At 32.0% G+C, this 21,038-nt stretch overlaps 1 protein-coding gene across 1 annotated transcript in view; it reads left to right on the top strand.

Moving 5' to 3' along the window:
• Positions 1 to 21,038, top strand: part of LOC148282919 (uncharacterized) — a 104,017-nt gene that overhangs the window by 56,525 nt on the left and 26,454 nt on the right. The window contains exons 3-5 of the mRNA XM_088224284.1: positions 2,926 to 3,063; positions 5,450 to 5,601; positions 10,957 to 11,039. Of these exons, the coding sequence (XP_088080410.1) occupies positions 2,926 to 3,063; positions 5,450 to 5,601; positions 10,957 to 11,039 (373 nt within the window). The remainder of the gene's footprint in view (positions 1 to 2,925; positions 3,064 to 5,449; positions 5,602 to 10,956; positions 11,040 to 21,038) is intronic.

Raw genomic sequence — 21,038 nt, 5'->3', positions numbered from 1 at the left:
CAAATTGAGAAATGCCGTTTTTGTGATCAACACTATTTTCAGAAAGTGATTACAACAACAATATTTTGAGTTTGTCCAATTTTTTGTAGACAAGGACTGGATTCAACTCCCTGGGGAGCTGTTTATATTAACATATTACAACAGAGATTAAGAACATTTAACAGAAGGTAATATAGAAGTCCAGGCCTACAGGGCTTATGACCAGTCAATGGCTGGTTTAAGTGGCCACTTTACACACTGTGTAAAGCGAGCATTTTTCGCTTGAATTGGGATTTATTGGAGTTTATAATCGCTTTGATGTGACCACTTTTCATTACAGAAGCCGATTTAATATAAAAATTAGAACTATTTTAAATTTTAATGTCGTAAGAAACGCGGACTAATTGTTTGCGGTCATTCCATAGGCTTATTTCGATCATATGATGTCGATATGACAAGTAGGTAGAACATAACGAGGTAAGATACAGATAGTACAGAAGTTAAGTATACCGTCTCGATATATACAGATGAACATAGCGTTCATAATCGAGGCATTGATATCGAAATCCCGGTAGTACAGAAGTCAATATCAGTGTTTTCAATATCGTATTTTTGGTCCGATATTCCGGTTTTATGATATTGTCCAAAACCGGTATCTATGCTCTAATTATAATTTATTTTACATTTACGTGAGATTAAAAACATTGACTCCACTCTTTAATAAAAAAAACCTTCAATTCGTGAACATGGCGTGCACGCTCAATTTTGGCCTAACCTCAATTTTCAAGACAATCGGTTTTTTTTTAAATAGTTGACACAGAAAACTTGGCTCACATAAAAAAGAACAAGCAATGATTGCGTACTTTGTAGTAGTTACGATGATTATGGCTTGTTATGTAATTATATTTACATTTATTTAAAAAATACATTATAGTGACAAATCTAGAGCCCGTATTACAATGGTAAGCTAACAATCCAATTTACAAGGTAAAATCAAATTCTCTGTATGAAAATTTTATATTTTACGGGTCTCAGAGTCAAACATTGTTTTTATCAGGGAGCGATTACAATTGGAAGATACGGGAGCCATACCCTCTCTATAACGACATAAAAAGTTGAAGATATGCTCCTGAGCAATTACGAAGAAACACTATCGACCCTATCTGAATCTTCGGGGATTGACCCTTATCTCGCAGTATGCATATCTTATGCATTGGAAGTGATAAAAATCATGTTCAAGCGAGCAGATTTTGCTTTAATTTAAGATTTTTTTATTTTTTATTATTTATTTACAATTTTAAAAAACCCGTTAGGGTTACATTAGAAATTTAATATTGTCTAGTCATTTTATGTCTCGTCTAGTCTAGTTAGTTCAGTCATCATGTGCTTTTTCAGATTGATTTTAAATTTGTCTCCATTAAAAGTTTTCAAGTAGTAAGGTAGGTCGTTGTAGTGTTTAAGTCCATTATGTAGTATTTTTGACTGTCCTGTGTTTGTCTTTGCTTTTTCAATATGATAGTGTTTTTGTTGTCTGGTGTTATATTTATGTATGTCAGCATTTTTGACTAATATTATGTCGTCGTCTTGTATGTTTCCCAGTGTTATTTTGTGCATTTGAAATTTATCTCAAATTTAAATCTTTATGAGGTGGCTTTTTTATAACATAAGCATATTTAAAATATAAATTAGTAAATTTTAATTCGAAATTGAGTGCGGAGCAAAGTTTGAGAGTTAAGACTAGAGATGAAACGAATATTCAGTAACTGTCCGGCCTAATTTTACTATCCGGACGGATACAGGATAGTCGATTGATATCTGGCGGATACCTAATATACAAATAACTCCGAAAATTTCATAAAATTGACGCCACTAAATTGGTTTGTTGATATTAAACGTTTTTAGGAAAAAGGAAGTAACCCCTTATTATTCGAAAAATTTACTTTTACAAAAAAACGTTCACTACTGTTCAGCAGGGGCGAATCGTGTATAGAAGCGATTATGCGCAGCTTACCATTGTATTTGACTAATCGTAATAATGTTTTTTTATTTTTACTTTATTTACAGAAAAACAAATAAATATTTGACATTTATTTTAAATCATTTCCACTGTTTGTAGTTTTATTCTAATATAAATATAAATAGAAATATTGATATTAATAAAGCGCGCCCAGCGCCTGCGGTGAGCCAAGAAACTAGCCGATTATTCCAGCTTATTTTTTCATACAAATAAGTATACTATATTTTAATTGTCTTAACCCCAGAGCGGGTTTTTTCTCCTAGATTAAACTTGCAGATTACACAAATTATTCGAAGATTTTTTATTTGGAAAACATTATTTCAAACATTGTTTCTTCAGGACTATTTTTCTTTGAGATGGTACTTTTGACATAAGACCCTAATTACTTTAATGCGTCATATTGCAGGGCACATAGCGCTTCAAGTGGCCGTTTTTAGCACTATTAATTACTAGAACAATGCGGCCAGTTGACATTTCAATTGAATACCTAATATTGACTGAATTCTTAGTGGTATTTTTTATTTATTTTTTAATGAATTATATATTAAAGAAATGGATAATATATTTAAATAATACAATTTATCACAAAGTTACATCTGAGTTGATTTCGTGGATGAGAGTTGTTGTATCACTCAGAACCACAGAAAAATATCAATTTATAGTGTATATTACTTACTTTATATTATGTAGCTCCTACGTAGGTACAAATATATGATATTTTTTTATAGCTTACCTGTAAATAAAATCACCATTTGCCACTGCTGTTCAGTATACACTTAAGTAAAAAATCTAAACCGCAAAAAAAAAAGTTTCGGGCGTTTCTTAAAGGTGTTCTGTTCATGTTTACCTTTTTAAATAAAAATAAATATTTGTATTTATCCTTTTTTGAAAGGAAAGGTGCATGTTTTACATTGGTGTTTTTATTGCAGGTGTAACAAACGAGATCTCTACCATAGACCAGATGTCCCAACACACCCTTCTCAGGATCTCAAGTGCTATGCTGACCAGTCCACAGGACCCTCTCGGACATCTAGATCTGTCCAAGCTTGGCCACCCCCACCATACAGGTTAGACATCAAACTCAAGAAATCAACTTGAATCGGGTTGTGGTCTTGTGGCTAGTGTTGCGGTCGCACGGATCAGAGGTCCGAGGTTCGAACCCCACTCTAACCCAACTAATTTTAAATTTTTTATAGTGAGTTATTTACAACTTGTTGAAAATGGCCACCAAAATTTAAATATTTTGGTAAATCAAACTCTGGTCAAAGAGCGCTGTATTAACACATCAAATGCAGTGTAACATGATCAACTGTTACATGAAATTAAGGTGATCAGTCTTACGCTTCAGGTACCAGTCCAGAAAACCACGGTCAAAATCAATTTTTTTATTTAAAAAAAAAACAGCATCTGTTCAGTTTTGGGGTAGGGAAAACAGGAATTCAAGATTTCGGTTTTGTCGATTTTAGCTAAGCATAATCAGTCCGACGTGCAGTAGACTTTTTCGCATTGTATTTGGGGAGGCATCTGCAAGAAAGTGATAGAAAAACTATATAAAAAAAATATCTCCCATATCCTCTTCAGATGCTATGAACTAACTTAATCCTTGACATGAGTGCTACATTCGGCACAATTGACCATACCTTTTTTATTAAAAGATGAGAAGTAACTTTTGGAATTTCTGGGCTCACTAAGCACGGACACAATCTTATCTTTTGGGGCGAATGCAATCAGTTCAAGTTGCAGGTCGTCAAAAAGTCTTCATTTACCCTTGTTAAATCTGGCGTCCCACAAGGTTCCGTGCTTGGTCCTATGCTCTTCACACTGTTCATCAACGATGTGCCCAAAATTATTATCTCATTCGGGTCACTTTCACTGTTATGCGGATCAACAGACATTTTTACTGTTCTCCTCAAGATATAAACAATTTGAAAAATCACTAATCTCAATGCATCCAAACCGTCAATAACTGGATGTCGTCAAACAGACTCAAACTCAATCCATCTAAAACTGAGCTCCTATTGACAGCGACAAAAAAGCGACAACACTTTTTAGACCGATTTCAATCACAAATTGTGATCTTACCCCTAGTATAAATGTTAAATTACTGGATGTTCATTCAGATTCAGATCTTTATCTTTATCCTCAGGTCAATAATTCTGTTTTTTTCCATCTTCGAAAAATCAAATCGGAACGTAAAAATATTCCTATAGACGTAACCAAACACCTTGTGAATCTTTATGTCGTTTCGCGTCTACTGTAATAAAATAAACACAAATCTCCCAAAATACCACCTTACCTGTTTTCAATACAGCAGCAAGGCTTAGTACGGGAGTAAAAAATATTCTCAATCTCATAACATTTTCGAGATTTACACTGGTTAAAAAGCCCAGAGAGAATAAAATACAAGTTCTGCTGGACAGCATGCAAATCCTTTCATGGAATTGCTGCAAGATACCTATCGGACCTTTGTATTAGGGAAAATAGATGTCAAAGAAAATCTACTCTTAGGTCAGCATTTGATTCAGGCAGTGGAAAACTTGTCGAAATCCGGCGCTGCCCCAACGTTAGGTTCAGAGATCCTTCTTTTGCCGTTGCTTGCCTCTCTGCCTGAACTAATTGCCTTCAGACTTGCGAACCATTGACAGTTCCAGTCATTTCAGATCACAACTAAAATCTCAGTTCTTTCGTTTATCATACCCTAAATTTTAAATCTTATAAAAATATGGTATGCAACTTTTTTTTTTTTTTTTTTTTTTTATACGCCTCCACGTATGCAACTTTAGATTAGTTAATATAGGAGTTTACATATAAAATTGTAAAGATTTTTCACAAAAAACAGCGCTTCATAAATCAGCCAAATGTTAATATTATTGTAATATTTAATACAGCATAAATAAATAAATAATGAAAAGGTAACAAAAAATTAATCTAGAAACTTACTTTAAGAGTTCGCCTTTTAGTCATATATGCATTTTAATATGTTTCTTTTTTGGGTGATACCGTGTGTGTTAGATTTGTTCCGACGTGCACAAATAATAAAAGAGGCTATTAGAATACACAGACAACCAAATAACATAAACAATGACGACGGGCTTAAATTAACCTCAACATGGTTCCCAGCACTACATACCACAAAAACTGCGACACCGTACAAATTACTAGTACTTAAACACATACTTTTTTCTACAAAACACCCAGATTACCCTGAAGATGGCTGCTGCAATGGTAGCCGAAACGTCGGAACAAATTCAACACACACGGTGTCACCCAAAAAAGAAACATATTGATAACAGTGATCGTGGAAACCTTTGCACCTATGAATACCTTTGTTTAATTGTTTTGTATTTATAACAATGGTATATTGTAGTTAATAAAGATTTATAATTATTATTATTAGAAGTTGTAAACATGAAAATAATGTTTATTTCATTAATATTATTATCTCAATACAAGATTACGAGTTCTACCGCGGCGTATGGCACACAGCAGCGGCTGGCGACCCGCGCTAGGCCTGGCTGGGCGATGGGCCTTCTCCCAAGTAGGGCTCGGTACGCTTATGCTGTTGTGGGCACTAGCCGGCGCAGCCGCTTTCCGCTACACTGAAGGTACACGAGTTATTTTTAATTTAATTGTTTTTAAATCTTGATCTAACAAAAATAGTAGTTGTACAAACTTTTACTGTGGCTAGAATAAAGACAGGGGTCATGCGACCAGCGTGGAATCTGGATCTGATGGCCAACAGTATGAATTTTGCACTCTTTCGTCAGTTTGTCCGGACTCGGGTATCGCGTTGGGAGCTCCTCAGATGCGCGGACGCCTAGGTGGGTAAAATATGGTGGGACAGGCAACGGTTCCCGTGGGATGCTCATTCAGTTGGAACTGTGCTTCCTTCGGAGCGGAAACGCACACGTTCTTTTGTTTTGTCATCCCCATACGGGGGTGGTATTCGGATCCTCTGCCTCTGACTACTCAGGGAGTCCTTTTTTATTCAAGGCCGTTCTTACATTGTAAATATCTGTGTTTTTACTTATGTTTGTTGAGTAGGTTTTGTTTGTTGTGTTACTATAGTTTTAAGATATTGTTTTTATATATTTGGATACGTTTATTTATGTAAATTGTTTGTGTAAATACATATTTGGATGAACATCTCTGCTGGCGAGCTCATACTAATGAATTAAGCCGAAAAATATTTTTCAGTCTACACTCACTTAGAAGGTTGCAAAAATTCTTACCCATTAGTACTAAATGCACTCTTGTACAAGCATTACTACTACCCATTCTAGATTACGCTGATGTTTCCATGACTGATTTAAGCTGTGAGCAACTCGATAAACTTGAACGACTTCAGAATACATGCATAAGGTACATTTTTGGTCTTAGGAAATATGACCACATTTCTGATTATCGTAGGCAACTGAAATGGCTCAAAATTAGACAGCGGAGAGACTATCACTCCCTCTCACTTCTGTTCAATGTACTTCATAGTCCTAACGCTCCTATATACCTGTGTGAAAAATTTCAACGCTTATCAGTTCATGGTTTACCTCTTCGTTCTCATTCTCAAGGCACTCTCTTAATACCCATACACAATTCCTCTTTCTTCTCTAACTCATATAGTGTCCATGCGGCTCGACTGTGGAATCATCTCCCACCCACCATCAAAGATGTTACTACATTATCTCTGTTTAAATCACGTCTGAAGAAACATCTCCTTTCTCTTCCTTAATCTCTCCTCCTTTCCTTTTTCCTCTTTCCGCTTTTTTCCTTTTTCCCATTGAGTAATAGTTTTGATTTAAGGTAATTTATAAACAAATACGTTTATTTCTATTTTTATATATTTTTCACTTTTTAACCTTTTTTTTTTTTCTATTGAATATGTTCTGTAACTTGAATTTTAAAAATAAAACTTTTATTTTATTGGTTGGTTGGAAGAAATTGCCATTTGGCAATAAGCCCGCCAATGTACAAATAACATTATGTACAAAAAGTTAAATAAATAAAAAATAAATAAAATATTTATGAATTAAAAAAAACAGAGGCATTGAAGGGATCCTGAGGGGTGGGGACGGCGTGTTGGCTTCTGTCCATACATCCTCCTCCCCCTCCTTAATCTGCATAGAGTTTGTATTCCTTAGGAATATTTTTAATAACTTTCCTCTGTGCGTAGCCTAGACAGAGAGTCTCCCTGGACTCTATAACAGCTGTGGGTGGATGGTGGGCTTAATGGTCTCCTCTCAATGTGGCTAGCATAAAAAATAGAAAATAACAATTCTTCTTCTAGTCGCAATAATTCATTAAATGAAAATCATCAAGTTCGGTTTCACGTGTTCATATTTATTTGGCGTTTAATCATCAGTGTGACAATACACAAATAAACATGTAGTGGCATGCAAAAAATAAAAATCCAAAAATTTACATCTTCTCTGATCAAGTTCATGATTCAAAATAGCATCCCTGGGCTTGGAGGGGAAGATTTAGCAATATAAGAACGGTTGGCGGGTGAAAACTAATTTACGAGACCCGTCACAATAGATCACCAACTCTCATCCTTCAGAATAAGAATAAGACGCATAGCATACAACTGTCTACCAGTAGCGGGCCGTGATTGATTTCATAGGTAATCTACAAAAAAAAATTATCAATTAGTTCCTCCATATAAGTACATAATATGTTAGAAATATAATTATAAATTACTATTTTTTATGTAGTTCTGTGAAAATCAACTCAAACAACAATTATTATTAACCACGCAATATGTAGCTTTATTCTATACTATTTTGATAGGTGCAATACTTGTTCAAAAGTTTATAAAAAAATACCGCAATGACATTAAGCAAATATTTCCATCATGATTTAAATGTCAACACTGATCTGTCTGAGCACTGGCCGATTCCTTTTAAAATAAAACACGCAAAAACGGCCACTGCAAACGCCACGTGTTCTATGTGATACATAATATTATGTCAACGGTATCCTATAAAATGAAAATAGTCCTTCAGAAATAACGTTCGAAATACTAGTTTCCAAATAGAGAATCTCCAAATAGTATTTGTATTCTGCAAGCTTGTTTTAGTACTGAAAACGCGACTAGGTTAAAGACGTTGAATTTAGTTTACTTTTTTATAGGGAGAAATAAGCTGAGGTTATTGGCTAGTTTCATCGTTTACTAAGAACGGGCTGGGCGCTAGGCGCACTTAATGGATATTTTTTGGAGGAAGATATAAAACGGTGTTGGTGATTTATAATAAATAACTATTATTTTATTTTAACATTTTACAACAGAGATGAAGAACATTTGAGAGAAGGTAATATAGAAGTCTAGGCATCTACAGGGCTTATGACCTGTCAATGGCTGGTTTTAGAAATTAAAAAAATAACATTTTCAGGCGTTGCCTAGTATGTAGGTGAAATAATTTAATTAGATGAATCTCACCCGCATAAATAAAGGTTTCAGCTCTTTAACTTCACAAACATCAACAGATAAAAGAATTGAAGGAATATAGATGTTCAAATATAGGCAGAATGGTGAATGTTACACAGTGTGTAAAGTGGCCACTTAAACCAGCCATTGACAGGTCATAAGCCCTGTAGATGCCTAGACTTCTATATTACCTTCTCTTAAATGTTCTTCATCTCTGTTGTAAAATGTTAATATAAACAGCTCCCCAGGGAGTTGAATCCAGTCCTTGTCTACAAAAATTTGGACAAACTCAAAATATTTTTGGTATTATTTTATTTATTTTCCCATAAACATGGTTACTATATGTATTAAATGTGTTTTATTTAATAAGATGTATGTCTTCATTTTGCTTTTATAACAGTCTGAACACCTTTTGGCATGTAATCAATTAAACTTCGGCAATTTTTTTTTATTCTGTCATCTCGAAACCACATCTGAATAACAGCTTCTATCATTTTTATTTTGGTGGTGCAGTCCAATTTTTGTATCCTAGATTTACAAATCGCCCACAAATTTTCTACAGGGATAAGGTCAGGTAAATTTCCAGGCCAGTCTAAAAGAGTTATCTTTTTATCATTGAAATAGCATAAACTTCGATACGCGACAAGAAGCTGAGTCCTGTTGAAATACAGCCCCACCATTAGGACAACATTTGTTCAGTTCTGTACTCAACTGCTGCTCCAATAGAGCTTTATACTTAAGGTTATTTATCATTCCTTCTATTGGTATCAAAGATCCGGTCCGCATGTACGAAAAGCAACCCCAGAACATCTTTTTCACAGGATATTTCACCGTTTAGTCAATATGGGCCACAGTAAGTTTTTCGTCCCCACTTTTTTAACAAATTTTGTGCCCTAGATAATATCCCTGCACGAGAAAGTGATTCTCATCTGAAAACAGCACCTTTCTCCAGTTTTCTACCGTCAGTTAGGTATATTTTCTAGCCCAAACGAGCCTTTGTTTCATCATACGTGCCGTCAGGAGTTGTTTTTTCTGTGGTCAAATTGCCTTTTCTCCAGATTTGATAAGTCTTTTTCGTACTGTTGAGTCATGTATCATCACCCTAGTGGCTGTTAAATCTCGTTAAAGCTTGTAATTTGTTTTTTTGGGGTTTAACATACTATGTCTGATTAAAGATATTTTATCTTGGACACTTTTCCGGTTTCTTCCACATTTCCTAATTCTCTTTGTTTCAACTGACCCTGTTTCTATTTTCTGGTTAAAGAAACTGACTGCTCCCTGAACCACAAAACATTCATTTGCAATCTCTTTCTAAGTCATTGATGTATTTTGACTTAAGGTTATAATCTTTTTCCTTTTCGTCGGCGTGATATTCATGATTTAAACCAACTCATAACACTGTTTAATATGCAAGCAATTCATAAAATAGTTTTTTTTTTTTTATTTTTTATTTTTTATTTATTAATAAAACATATAAGACATGAATATCATGATATTATATTCCCAGGAGTTGTACGAGAAAACTCATTTGGGACGGTACATAAAAAAAATAGTACATTTCTTGTAACAATACATAGTATACATTTAAACAATAAAAATTTAAACAAATTTTAACAATCTATGAACTTAATATTAAAAAAGGAAAGAAAACATTTAAACAATCTGTGAACTTAATATTAAAGAAGAAAATAAAAACATTCAAACAATCTGTGAACTTAATATTAAAAAAGGAAAGAAAAACATTTAAACATTCTGTGAAATTAATATTAAAAAAGAAAATAAAAACATTTAAACATTCTGTGAACTTAATATTAAAAAAAGAAAAGAAAAACATTTAAACCTAAAACACAATATATAGACTATTCACAGAAACTGAGCTAAAAACTATCACTTTCAAAAAGATTCAAGAAATAGGTCTTCATTTCTGGTCTTTGAGATTTACCACTCGACATTTCATTTTTAAGGTCATCAGGCAGTTTATTAAATTGTATACGACCAATGTATTCCAGAGACCTTTTGCCGAACTTCGTGGAACAAAATTTAGAAATGTGAAGATTTTTTGCATGTCGTGTATTATAGTTGTGAATTTCATGATTAAATGTAAGTTTTAAATTTGTGTGAGCAGAAAAGTTTATGATGTTTGAAATAGTGTTAGTGATGTCATACAGTGCCATTACCTTGAAAGGAAGTATTTTTGTGTTACGATAAATATCCTAACACGAAAAAACACTTTTATTGAAAAAATGTTTAAAAAAACAACAGATAGTACACCTACGAACATCAATATGAGCTTCCAAAGGAATTATTAACTGTAAGTCATAATTTTTGGCGCTAAACAACTGTCAGATAAACATATAAGTGTTGCTATACGCAAAAAATAACAAAAATCACTCTTAATCCATTAATTCGCACAATACTGCATATATATATTTTGTATCAAAATTATTAAAGAAAATAATTCTAAAAGCCGTATTTCATACGATCGTTCATTGATAGGTTCAATGTTATAAATAAAAAAATAAATACATATATATTTTAGGTCCAAGAGAAGATAAAGCATCATCAGAGATGGTGTCAGAGCAAAAGTTTCTAGTCAACGGATTGATGTCAGAGCTGATGCAGGTGAGTTTAACTTATTTTATTTATTTTATTTTATAAATTTATTGCATAAATAAGGATACATATTTAATATCAGGGAATCTATATAAAACCAGTGGATTAGAAAATGAACACAGAGCGTCCTTTGGATAGGATAGTCTCCATCTAATATGGCTTAGCCTGTTTTAAGATGGAAATTTTTTATGTTTTAAAGTATAAGTAGTTCTTAAATATAACAATAATAAAAATAAAAAACCATTTAACAATATTTTAGTCTGTCCAAATTCCGGTAGGCAAGGACTACATTTAACTCCTTGGGAGCTGCTAATATTAACATATTACAACTGAGATAAAAAAACATTTTAGAGATGTTGATATAGAAGTCTTGGCATCTACAGGGCTTATAATCTGTCATTGGCCGGTTTAACTGGCCACTTTACACACTGACGATTTTTTAATACTTCCTTCCATATCTCCTCTATCCCACCTGCTGACATGCCCCAAATGGAGACTTAGCGGGTTATTATTTTTTTTTTTTATTTATTTTATTTATTAAAAAATCTTGACGGCACAATGCGGAACTTCAGCCCTACGGGAAATTGGATACAAAAAAGGTTTTCTTGCGCGCGGTAAAAATTGGAGCATTAAATTGTACGGTAAAAATTCTTAAAAGTGTACGAAAAAAAATATTATTTTTTTATAAAAACGTACTACTTTGAATGACGTCACTGGTTCATATGAACCATCCACTGTGATATGAGAGCTTTGAAGGATATCCGGTTTGGTCACCGTAAACAAACCAATCGGAAGAACTGTCATAGAACAACCTCTGACGTCACACGCGGAGTTATTTCAGAAATGCAAAACTTTAAAAAATCATAGCGCTAATTATACGATATTAAAAAAAAAAAAAAAAAAATTGTTTAATATTCCATTATCAAACAATTTTTTTTTTAAAAACACTGAACTTCCACAATATCAAGGCCAAACATGTCGTGTTTTTGTAGCGACATATTTTTAAATAATTTATTTTTAAAAACTATGCATGAAAATATTTCTCCGAAATATCCATTTGATTTTAAAATTACGATTAATTTTTCTGAATCCATTTTACATATTTTTATCGGTATTCGTAGTGTGTGATATTTCCCTACTGTGCTTTTGAAGATATACCTATGAACAGATCATACCTTTTTGGGGTTTTTTGCTATCATTATGAATACATTTTGCCCATTGTGATTTGTTTTTTACTTTTTTAAAATTATTTTTAATATACACATACATGGAATCACTTTGTTCCTGCATATAAAAAACAAATATAATATAATAGTAATTAACAAATAACACACTAAAAAAACTCGATTATCAATCATATTTCTTCAATTCTTCCACCTGTTATAGGGAAATATCACGATTTTTCAGAAAAAAATTTCAAGTAATAAAGGTCTATTAAATACTGTCCAGTAAAAAAATATTTTTTTTACTTATAAGTAGCATAAAAAATATTTTTAAATTTGTAATTTTGAATTCCCACAAAAACGGTCATTCCATTGGCCACGCCCCTAATACGTCACGATTGATGTTTATTTGTTCCTGACCATTCAAATTTGTCACGAATGAACACTGTTACGAATCTCGACGTCACAAATATCGCGGTCAAACATGTCGCGTTTTTCTAGGCGTATTTTTTAAAAATTATAATTTTTATTTAATTAGATTTATTTATTTATTAACGGACATTGTCCATTTATACAATTTATAGGGTTTAAATATTACAATAAAAGAATAGTTAAAAACATTTTTTTTAAAAAAAGGAAAGAAGCATTGACAAACATAAGGGACATCAAGACAAGATCTGGATTATTTATTTATTTAAGAAAACATTTCTCCGCAATATTCATATTGATTTTGAAAATACAACTAATTATTTTTAATTCTTTTTATGTATTTTTATCAGTATGTGATATTTTCCTATTATTATGAAGTCAAAGATGTAAAAATTTTATGGATCTGGGTGAGATTCATCTAATTGAATTATTTCACTTGGATACTAGACAACAAACAAACAAACAAACAAACAAACAAACAAAACATCACGCCGTTTTCCCCTAAGGGTAGGCAGAGAGGATAGAATGCCATATCGTTATGTCTTTGCATACAAATCTTGCAAACTCTACATTCATCCATCTTCTCATGCACGCACGCCTATTATTCCTACTTTTAACATGTCCATCTTTAAGAGTTTGTTGGTTTTGGTCATTTTGTTTTATTTTATTTATTAATGTTTATTGTTGTGCACACAGTGTTACGTTGGCATAATACAGTGATATTATTATTTTAAAAATATAAACCTCACACAGCACCAATTACGTATACAACTCAATATACAGGGTGGCCGGAGAAATGACGTCCAAATATAAAATTTAGGTACCTCATACGATTCTCAATAATTCCATTTTGCGCTGTGACATTGCAAATTTTATATACCTACTGTCGGGAACCAGCTTCCGTATCGCCAATTTGTTTTTCCATTGAAATAAGGCTCAATTTTCAATAGGTTATTAAAATTTATTTTCTAGGGTTTTGCCAGCAAAACTAACACACATGAAGTATTTTACGCCCTACAGAAATGCCACCTATTGACCAAGTTATTGAATTGACCTTGTGTTCTTTACAACTAGATGGCGTTTTTAAAAATTATTCTTTTGAAACTAAGGTAGATTAGTTACACTTTCCCCATATCTACACTTACCCTGATTCACCTTAATTGTTTTTGAGCTATAAATAACATAATTCAAAAATGTAAATATCAAAAACTCTACTAAATCTATGTTCAGGGGTTGGTAAAAAAGTTATTTAAAAATAAATCAATGCCGATTTTTTTACATTGAAATTGAAAAATTAAGACAACAGTTTTAGACTGCTGATCCCACGATTCTAGAAAACAAATTTAGTGGCATCAATCGATAATGTTCCTATTCCTCAGTCTAATTATAAATTATGGAGCTGGATTTCTATCGAAAATCGGAATCATTAATAACGGTAAACCCACCTTCAACTGTCATAAATTAATCAAGGCTTCTTTCAAATGTCAACATTTTTCAATTATTGGAAAAGCTCGTTGAGTGATTCTCGCTGAACCGTCAAAAATAGAACCGAGAGTTACCCCATTTGGCCGTAAATTTGAATCAGCTAGTGGACCACACCTTAGTCTTCTGATTTCAGAAATGATAGCCAACCTTAAAGGCCGTTTACACGTGGAAAATACAATATTGCTCTGTCCCCGGACTCGATCATTGTCCACGTGTAAATAGCGGTTTATAGGACATTGAAAGCATCCACCACATACCCGAATCCATTTTAAAGACTCAATGTCTTTCTTCAGATTCACTCATACAAGCAAGCAATTTTTTTTATGAATTCACGAACTGATTATATTTCTTCCTCTACTAACCAAATTCAGTAAGGAAAAGCACGAACAAATATTTACATTTACAACTTTTAATTACCCTTTTACTGTCGCTAAAAATCCCCCTCCCCTCATCGTCTACAAAGTAGGGACAAGCGGAAGTATAAGTAAAATAAATCTATCACCCAGTTCAAACCCCTTTATGTCAACAATGATAGGAAACGTTAGTAGCTACTCTCTGGAGCACCAAAACGCCCCCAGGTGACACTCAAGGCCAGTCACCGGCGGCACACCCAAAAGCAGCAATTTGTAGGACAAAACATTGTTTCGGGACATTGCCACAAAAATAGACGTGCATCTCCGCGGAACGATGATTACCTCTCTCACCGCGCGCGGCCGCATTGTCCTCGTATGAACACGCGCGGACAGGGCCTTATGACAATAGCGACTTTCTCCACGTGTACATATCAATCCTTCCCCTTTTTTTTCCAAAAATGGAGGCAAAGAAAATCGATTTTCTTATCAAGTTCCTCCTAACAATTTCAATACAATTTTTTATAATTTAAAATTTAAGATTTTGAAATTTAACATACTTTTAAAAAATACAATTTTTAACATTTCTTGATTTAAATTTTAACAAAAAGGTTTCAAACTTTTTACCAAGCTCTTTCTTGTACCATTTTTCATATATTTACAAGTTTTAAACAATTATTTTTTTATACTTACGCACCCACACACACGCACCCTCTCCCTCGTTCATTCCCACACGCACATGTACCCTCTCCCTCATTCATTTACGCATACACACATTCACATACACATGAATACAAACGTCACGCACATAAAATTACGTAAACTCTTTTCTCATATATTATGTGTCATTAGATTTTTTTTTTAATTGGCTTTAGTATTGTTAATATTTTTCTACTTATTTTGTTTATGTAATAGCTGTAAACATCCCAAATAAAATAAAATAAAATAAAAATCTTGAAATGAAATAAATATCATTTTTTGTGAACTCGCTCGTAATAAACGCCGTTGTGTATTCATTTTCGCAGTGCTCACGTGTGTACTGCAATCGAAAAGTTTATAATCCAGCGTTCTTAAAACCTATTTAAATAATATAATGAGCTAACAAGTTTGCACATTATATGAAAACCACAAGAGTCAAAAATGACTTTTTATTTTGTTTTAATTTATTTAATTTTGTTTTACTTTATTTTAGATCCATATCAGCAAATGAAAGCCATTTTCACTCAACGTATTTTGCAAAAGACTGGCTCTTGCAAAGGTTTCTAAGACCTTTCAACAGTGTAATAAACGTCCGCAATAACCTTTACCTGTAGAGAGTTGAAATATAATATTTCTATTAACAGGTAGGTACACGACAACGGGGCGGGTAGCCCTTTGGCCTAATAACCTCGCTCTTTTCTATCGATCTTGCTCCAAAGCGTTGATTTAATTTGCAAAGAATCTAACCCCCTACTGAAAAACCCCCGTATCTATTCAGACCAATAAATACCTCAATGCCAAAAAGTCAGCGCTTTTGTCTCCCACGCATGAGGTCTCGGCTTAGATTCCCGACAGGGTCAATATGATTTATTTATTTTAAAATGTGTTTTATCACTAGAATATTACATTTTATAGTTCCTGGACTACAATGAAAGAATCCACCCCTTTCCCGAAACTGTTCATAAAGACTTGAGTCTTTCTTCAGTTTCGCATATCAATATCAATTTTTTTTATTTTTAAACTAATTAAGCGAAAATTTAATATTTCTTTACAATCAAACCGCGAAAATAACAAAACAAATAAACTTTAAAAACTTTCATTGTACCCCTCACTGCAGTTTTGTCAGTTTGTGATCAATCAAATACACATGGTCAGCACAATCACCTTTTTCTAATTTCCCAGTATTACAGTGGAGGAATACAGTGTTATTTCCAAATCCGGTTAAATAAAGGTTTCAGCTCTTTAACTTCACAAACATCAACAGATGAAAGAATTGAAGGGATACAGATGTTCAAATATAGGCAGAATGGTGAATGTTACACAGTGTGTAAAGTGGCCACTTAAACCAGCCATTGACAGGTCATAAGCCCTGTAGATGCCTAGACTTCTATATTACCTTCTCTTAAATGTTCTTCATCTCTGTTGTAATATGTTAATTTTTTATAGAATTGTATTATCTTTTTTTGAAAAAAGAAGATGATTCTGGTGGTAATATTCAATTTAAAACAATATCTAATTGACTTTTTTATGACCTTCAGACCAGCCCTAATCGTTTTCGATAATCCTGGCAAAATCGCATGATTTCCTAATTTTGCGTTCGTTTTACCAGACTACAGCCTTAATGTATAATTTGCCATGTATACAAATATAAACAAACAATTTCTGTTGCATAATACTTTTGTTCCTTGAAAAACAGGTCGCTATTTGCCCATGGAGAGGTTTCAATTTTTAATTTAACCACGAGAAATTGAGCGGAAATTGCATACGTAATTAATTTCACATAATCTATATTGGAGCTTTTTCTTACCCCACCTGTCAGTGTTTTTTGAATGAATTATTTATCACCTTCTGTGACAGGGTTAAAATAACATAAGCTTTTTGAAATCGTTTTTCTTATGAACCCACTAACTACTGCATACAGGATGACTTAATTTATAGTATAAAATAGTGAGTGCCAAATACACTTAAAATTTAAGTACTAAAATTGTGATAAAATAAATATTAAACAAATTCGTTTTTATTTTAACCACTTATTTTTTCTACCCACCAGTTTCAAAGCTGCACAAGCTTCTTTATAAATGTATTATTAACTAATATATATATATATATATATATATGTTTTTATATTTATTTTTATTAACGAAGGTAAAAATATGAACAGAAAATAAAAAATAATGAAACCCACTAAACCGCGAAACCGGCTTGTCAGCAGGTTTTTTATTTTTTCTTTACAAAGAGAAACGTTAGAGAAATTATATAAATTTAAAAAGTAATATAAACATTATTAAGAACTAAAAGCATACCTAATTTTCACACAAAGTTTATTTGTAAAAATTAAAATAGATGACATTAAATGATAATCAATATAAAGCTTCGTTACACATTAACCATTTTATTATTATTTTCTTAAAAGCTTTGTCAACACTTTCTTTTAAAATCATCTTAGGAATCTTATTAAATTTTTTAGTAATTGTAAAATGAAGTGATCTTTGGCCATACTTGTTTACAAACCTCGGTACTGACAAGCTTTCACGTTTTGCTAGCCTTGTATTATGTGAATGTAAGAACCTTTTCTGGTAGTTACTATCAAATCGGTATCTAGAATGAATGAATAAATGAATTTTATTTTAACAGTGTTCACGCAATATCGAATCGCGACAGCAAAATTAAATATTGAAGCTAGTATATAACCTCCCTCATCCAACACCAACTACAGAGCTCTTAATAAACTAAACAATTAAATGTTAATAAACTTTTTCAGATAGAATCTTTAAAATTTATTCATTAGCTAGTCACAGATACCATTGTAAACACAGAATTAAAACTTGAAAAAAATTGTAATAAACATGGACATAATACAATAATATCAGAACAATATTGCATAGATTAAAAATATAGATTATACAAACATCACTCTGTCAGATTTAAAATTTACACTAAAAATGTATTATGTAACTTAGTAGACATTATAATAATAAATATGTACATCCCCCCCCCCCTCCTTATCCTCTCTTCAAGCATTTTTGTCCTTATCCCGCCCAATTTACAGTAACTTAATGTTCTTAAAATTAATATTTAAAAAATCTTTGATTATTCAGTACTTGAAAATAACATTTTTATATGTATAAATTGTATGTATTTATTTGATATGTAATATATATATTCTTTACTAACTTTGTATACTATGTGGAAATCTGTTATTAGTTCTGAGTTTATACACTATATCTGTTTGTTTACTAAAAATATGTATGTAGACCTGTTGATTTCCCTAATAAAATAAAAATAAATAAATAAAATATAACATTCCAAAACTAAACAAGAACAATCGAGACCAATAAATCAGGGACTGAAATTATACAATAAACTACCAGATAAAACGTAAAAAATATTATTATCAACAACAGGGTATAAAAAAAGTTATGTATAATTTTTGTCAAATGAATGAATGTAAGGGTTCATAAATATTTTTTATTTTTTTTAATATTTATTTTTTGTTTTTTTTGTTTTAAAAAAAAAACAAATGGAGCTTATATAATAAGTTAGTCTTTTTGTTGCGTTGTTCTTGTAAAGATAGATTTCCTTTAGTCTTTCCTCTCTAGTTTTAAAGATCGTATCATTCTCACTCCACACCTCCCATCTTTACAAAATCAACATGAAAAAATGACTTGACTTATTAGCTACATATGGTTCAATCTTATATTAAGTAAACACTGTTAAAATAAAATAGGATAAGATTCGTTAGTTAATTATATACCATTCGTTAGTTAATTATATACCATACCATAATAAATAAACTTGTGTAACTTTGAAACCAGTCGGTATTAGAAAAAAAAGTGTGATTTAAAACAAAGTTGTCTTACATTTATTTTATTATAATGAATAACCACAAAGTTAGTACTTCAAAAAAATATTTTTTCATTAATATTATAAATAAAAATAGCGCATTGGTGATGAACAAAAGTAAGTCAAAAGTATTGGTATCTGAAAGGGGAAGTGAGGTTACTGACTGCGTAATAAATGTAAACAACGGTTGTCTTGAACAAGTAGAATGTGCGTATCAGGAAAGCATGTTTTCAATAATGGAAGACTAAAAAAAGATGTTGAAAGTAGAGTAAATGCGGGTAATAAAATGAACGGTGCACTAAGCACAGTAATTGCTAATAAGAATATGTCAATCGAAGCTGCACAACGGAGTGCACAACGGAGTTTTAGTCCCAACACTTATGTATGGAAGTAAAACATGAAACTGGCAGAGGAAGGATGAAAGCCGAGTAAACGCGGACGAATGTGTGGGAAATCAATGTATGACAGGGTTACGAATGATGAAATCAGGCGAGAGTGTAAATCTGAGTCGGGTATAATTGATAAGATTAAGAAAGGGTATCTGAGATGATTTGGTAGTGTAGAACGAATAGATGACGAAAGAATGGTAAAACAAGTATATATAGCGAAAATGGATGGAAACGTGAGACGAAGACGACCAAGGAAAACGTGGCATGATCAGATAAACTTAAATCTTAGGTCTGGTCATGTCAAAAGCAGGCAGAGCCGAAAGGCATGTATGCCAGGATCGACGTGTGACTAGCTACTTAGTAGCTCTCGGGATGTTGGCGTGGGTGCACGTTTTGCCCGAGTCGTTAGCGATACCCAATGGTTTTTTATTTTTCAGCAGTTAGATTTGAAATATTATCATCTTTGGATTAAATTATGGTTAATTAAAGCCAATCTCTATAAATATTTCATTTTCCCTTTTTAAATCTCTTATTATTTTAATGTGTAGTGTAATAAGTAATAGTTTGACCTCCGAGTAATAATTCTGTAGAGAAGCCCTTAAGATTAGATTACTTAGAACAAAAGCGTTCTATTTTTTTGTTATGATTTTTGTTAGTTTTTAGTTTAACAACAAACGTGTAATGGACAGTTTCGGTTTGCACTTACAATTTTCAACCCAAATATCTGCGGCCCGTTGTATTGCTGTAATCTGCAGCTAACTTCGTGGTCAATAATCGTAGAATGATTTTCCTCTTTATGAGCGACTCTGTTTTATTTTTTTTATTTATTTACTTAAGTTAGTTAATATTACATTGTATATTAACTAATATATTTACAATTATAACAAATACTTATTAAATATTTCTTACATAACTACATTATTACAATAAACATAACATTTTTTTTTTAAATCCGTAAGTTTTCTTTCATTCTTCATACTTTCAGGCATCTCATCATACAGTTTTAACCCTTTATACATTAAGCTATTTTGTGATTTTGTTTTTTTCTTAAGTGGTAGTCTTATCCTATTTCTATTTCTTGTCCTATATTTATGTACATTTCTATTTAATATAATTTCACTTATAAAATACTTTGGCATGAGATTATTAAACACTTTATATATAAATACAAATACATTATACAATAGTCTTTTCTTTATTCCTATCCAGTTCAATTGTTTTCTCATTTTTTCAACACTATTATATTTGCTTTTTTTCAGTATAATTCTCATTGCTCTATTTTGTAGTATTTCAAACTTGTTTATGTCTCCCTCGTTAGCTAAATATAATATAGTAGAGCAATAGTTCCAATGAGGGGCAATTATTGTTTTGTATATAAGTTCTGCACTCTTTTTGTTTATTTTTTTTCGAATTCTTCCTAGGAAGAAAATCTTTTTTGAAATTTTCTTATGTATATATTCAAAGTGTGATGTTAAATTTAATCTGGAGTCAAGAATAATTCCTAAGTATTTCATTTCATCAACCCTTTCAATAATTTTACCATCAATATTTACATTCATTGTTTTGCCATGTGCTTTATTACCTATTTCCATATATTTTGTTTTACTAACATTTAATTTCAATTTATTTATCTTTAGCCATGACGATATG

Source organism: Micrasema longulum, unplaced genomic scaffold (genome assembly GCF_059751315.1).
Source record: "Micrasema longulum isolate JH-2025_06_02 unplaced genomic scaffold, ASM5975131v1 h1tg000278l, whole genome shotgun sequence".
NCBI lineage: Eukaryota > Metazoa > Arthropoda > Insecta > Trichoptera > Brachycentridae > Micrasema > Micrasema longulum.
The sequence above is the reverse complement of the archived record's forward strand: the minus strand, read 5'-3'. Positions and strand labels throughout refer to the sequence as shown.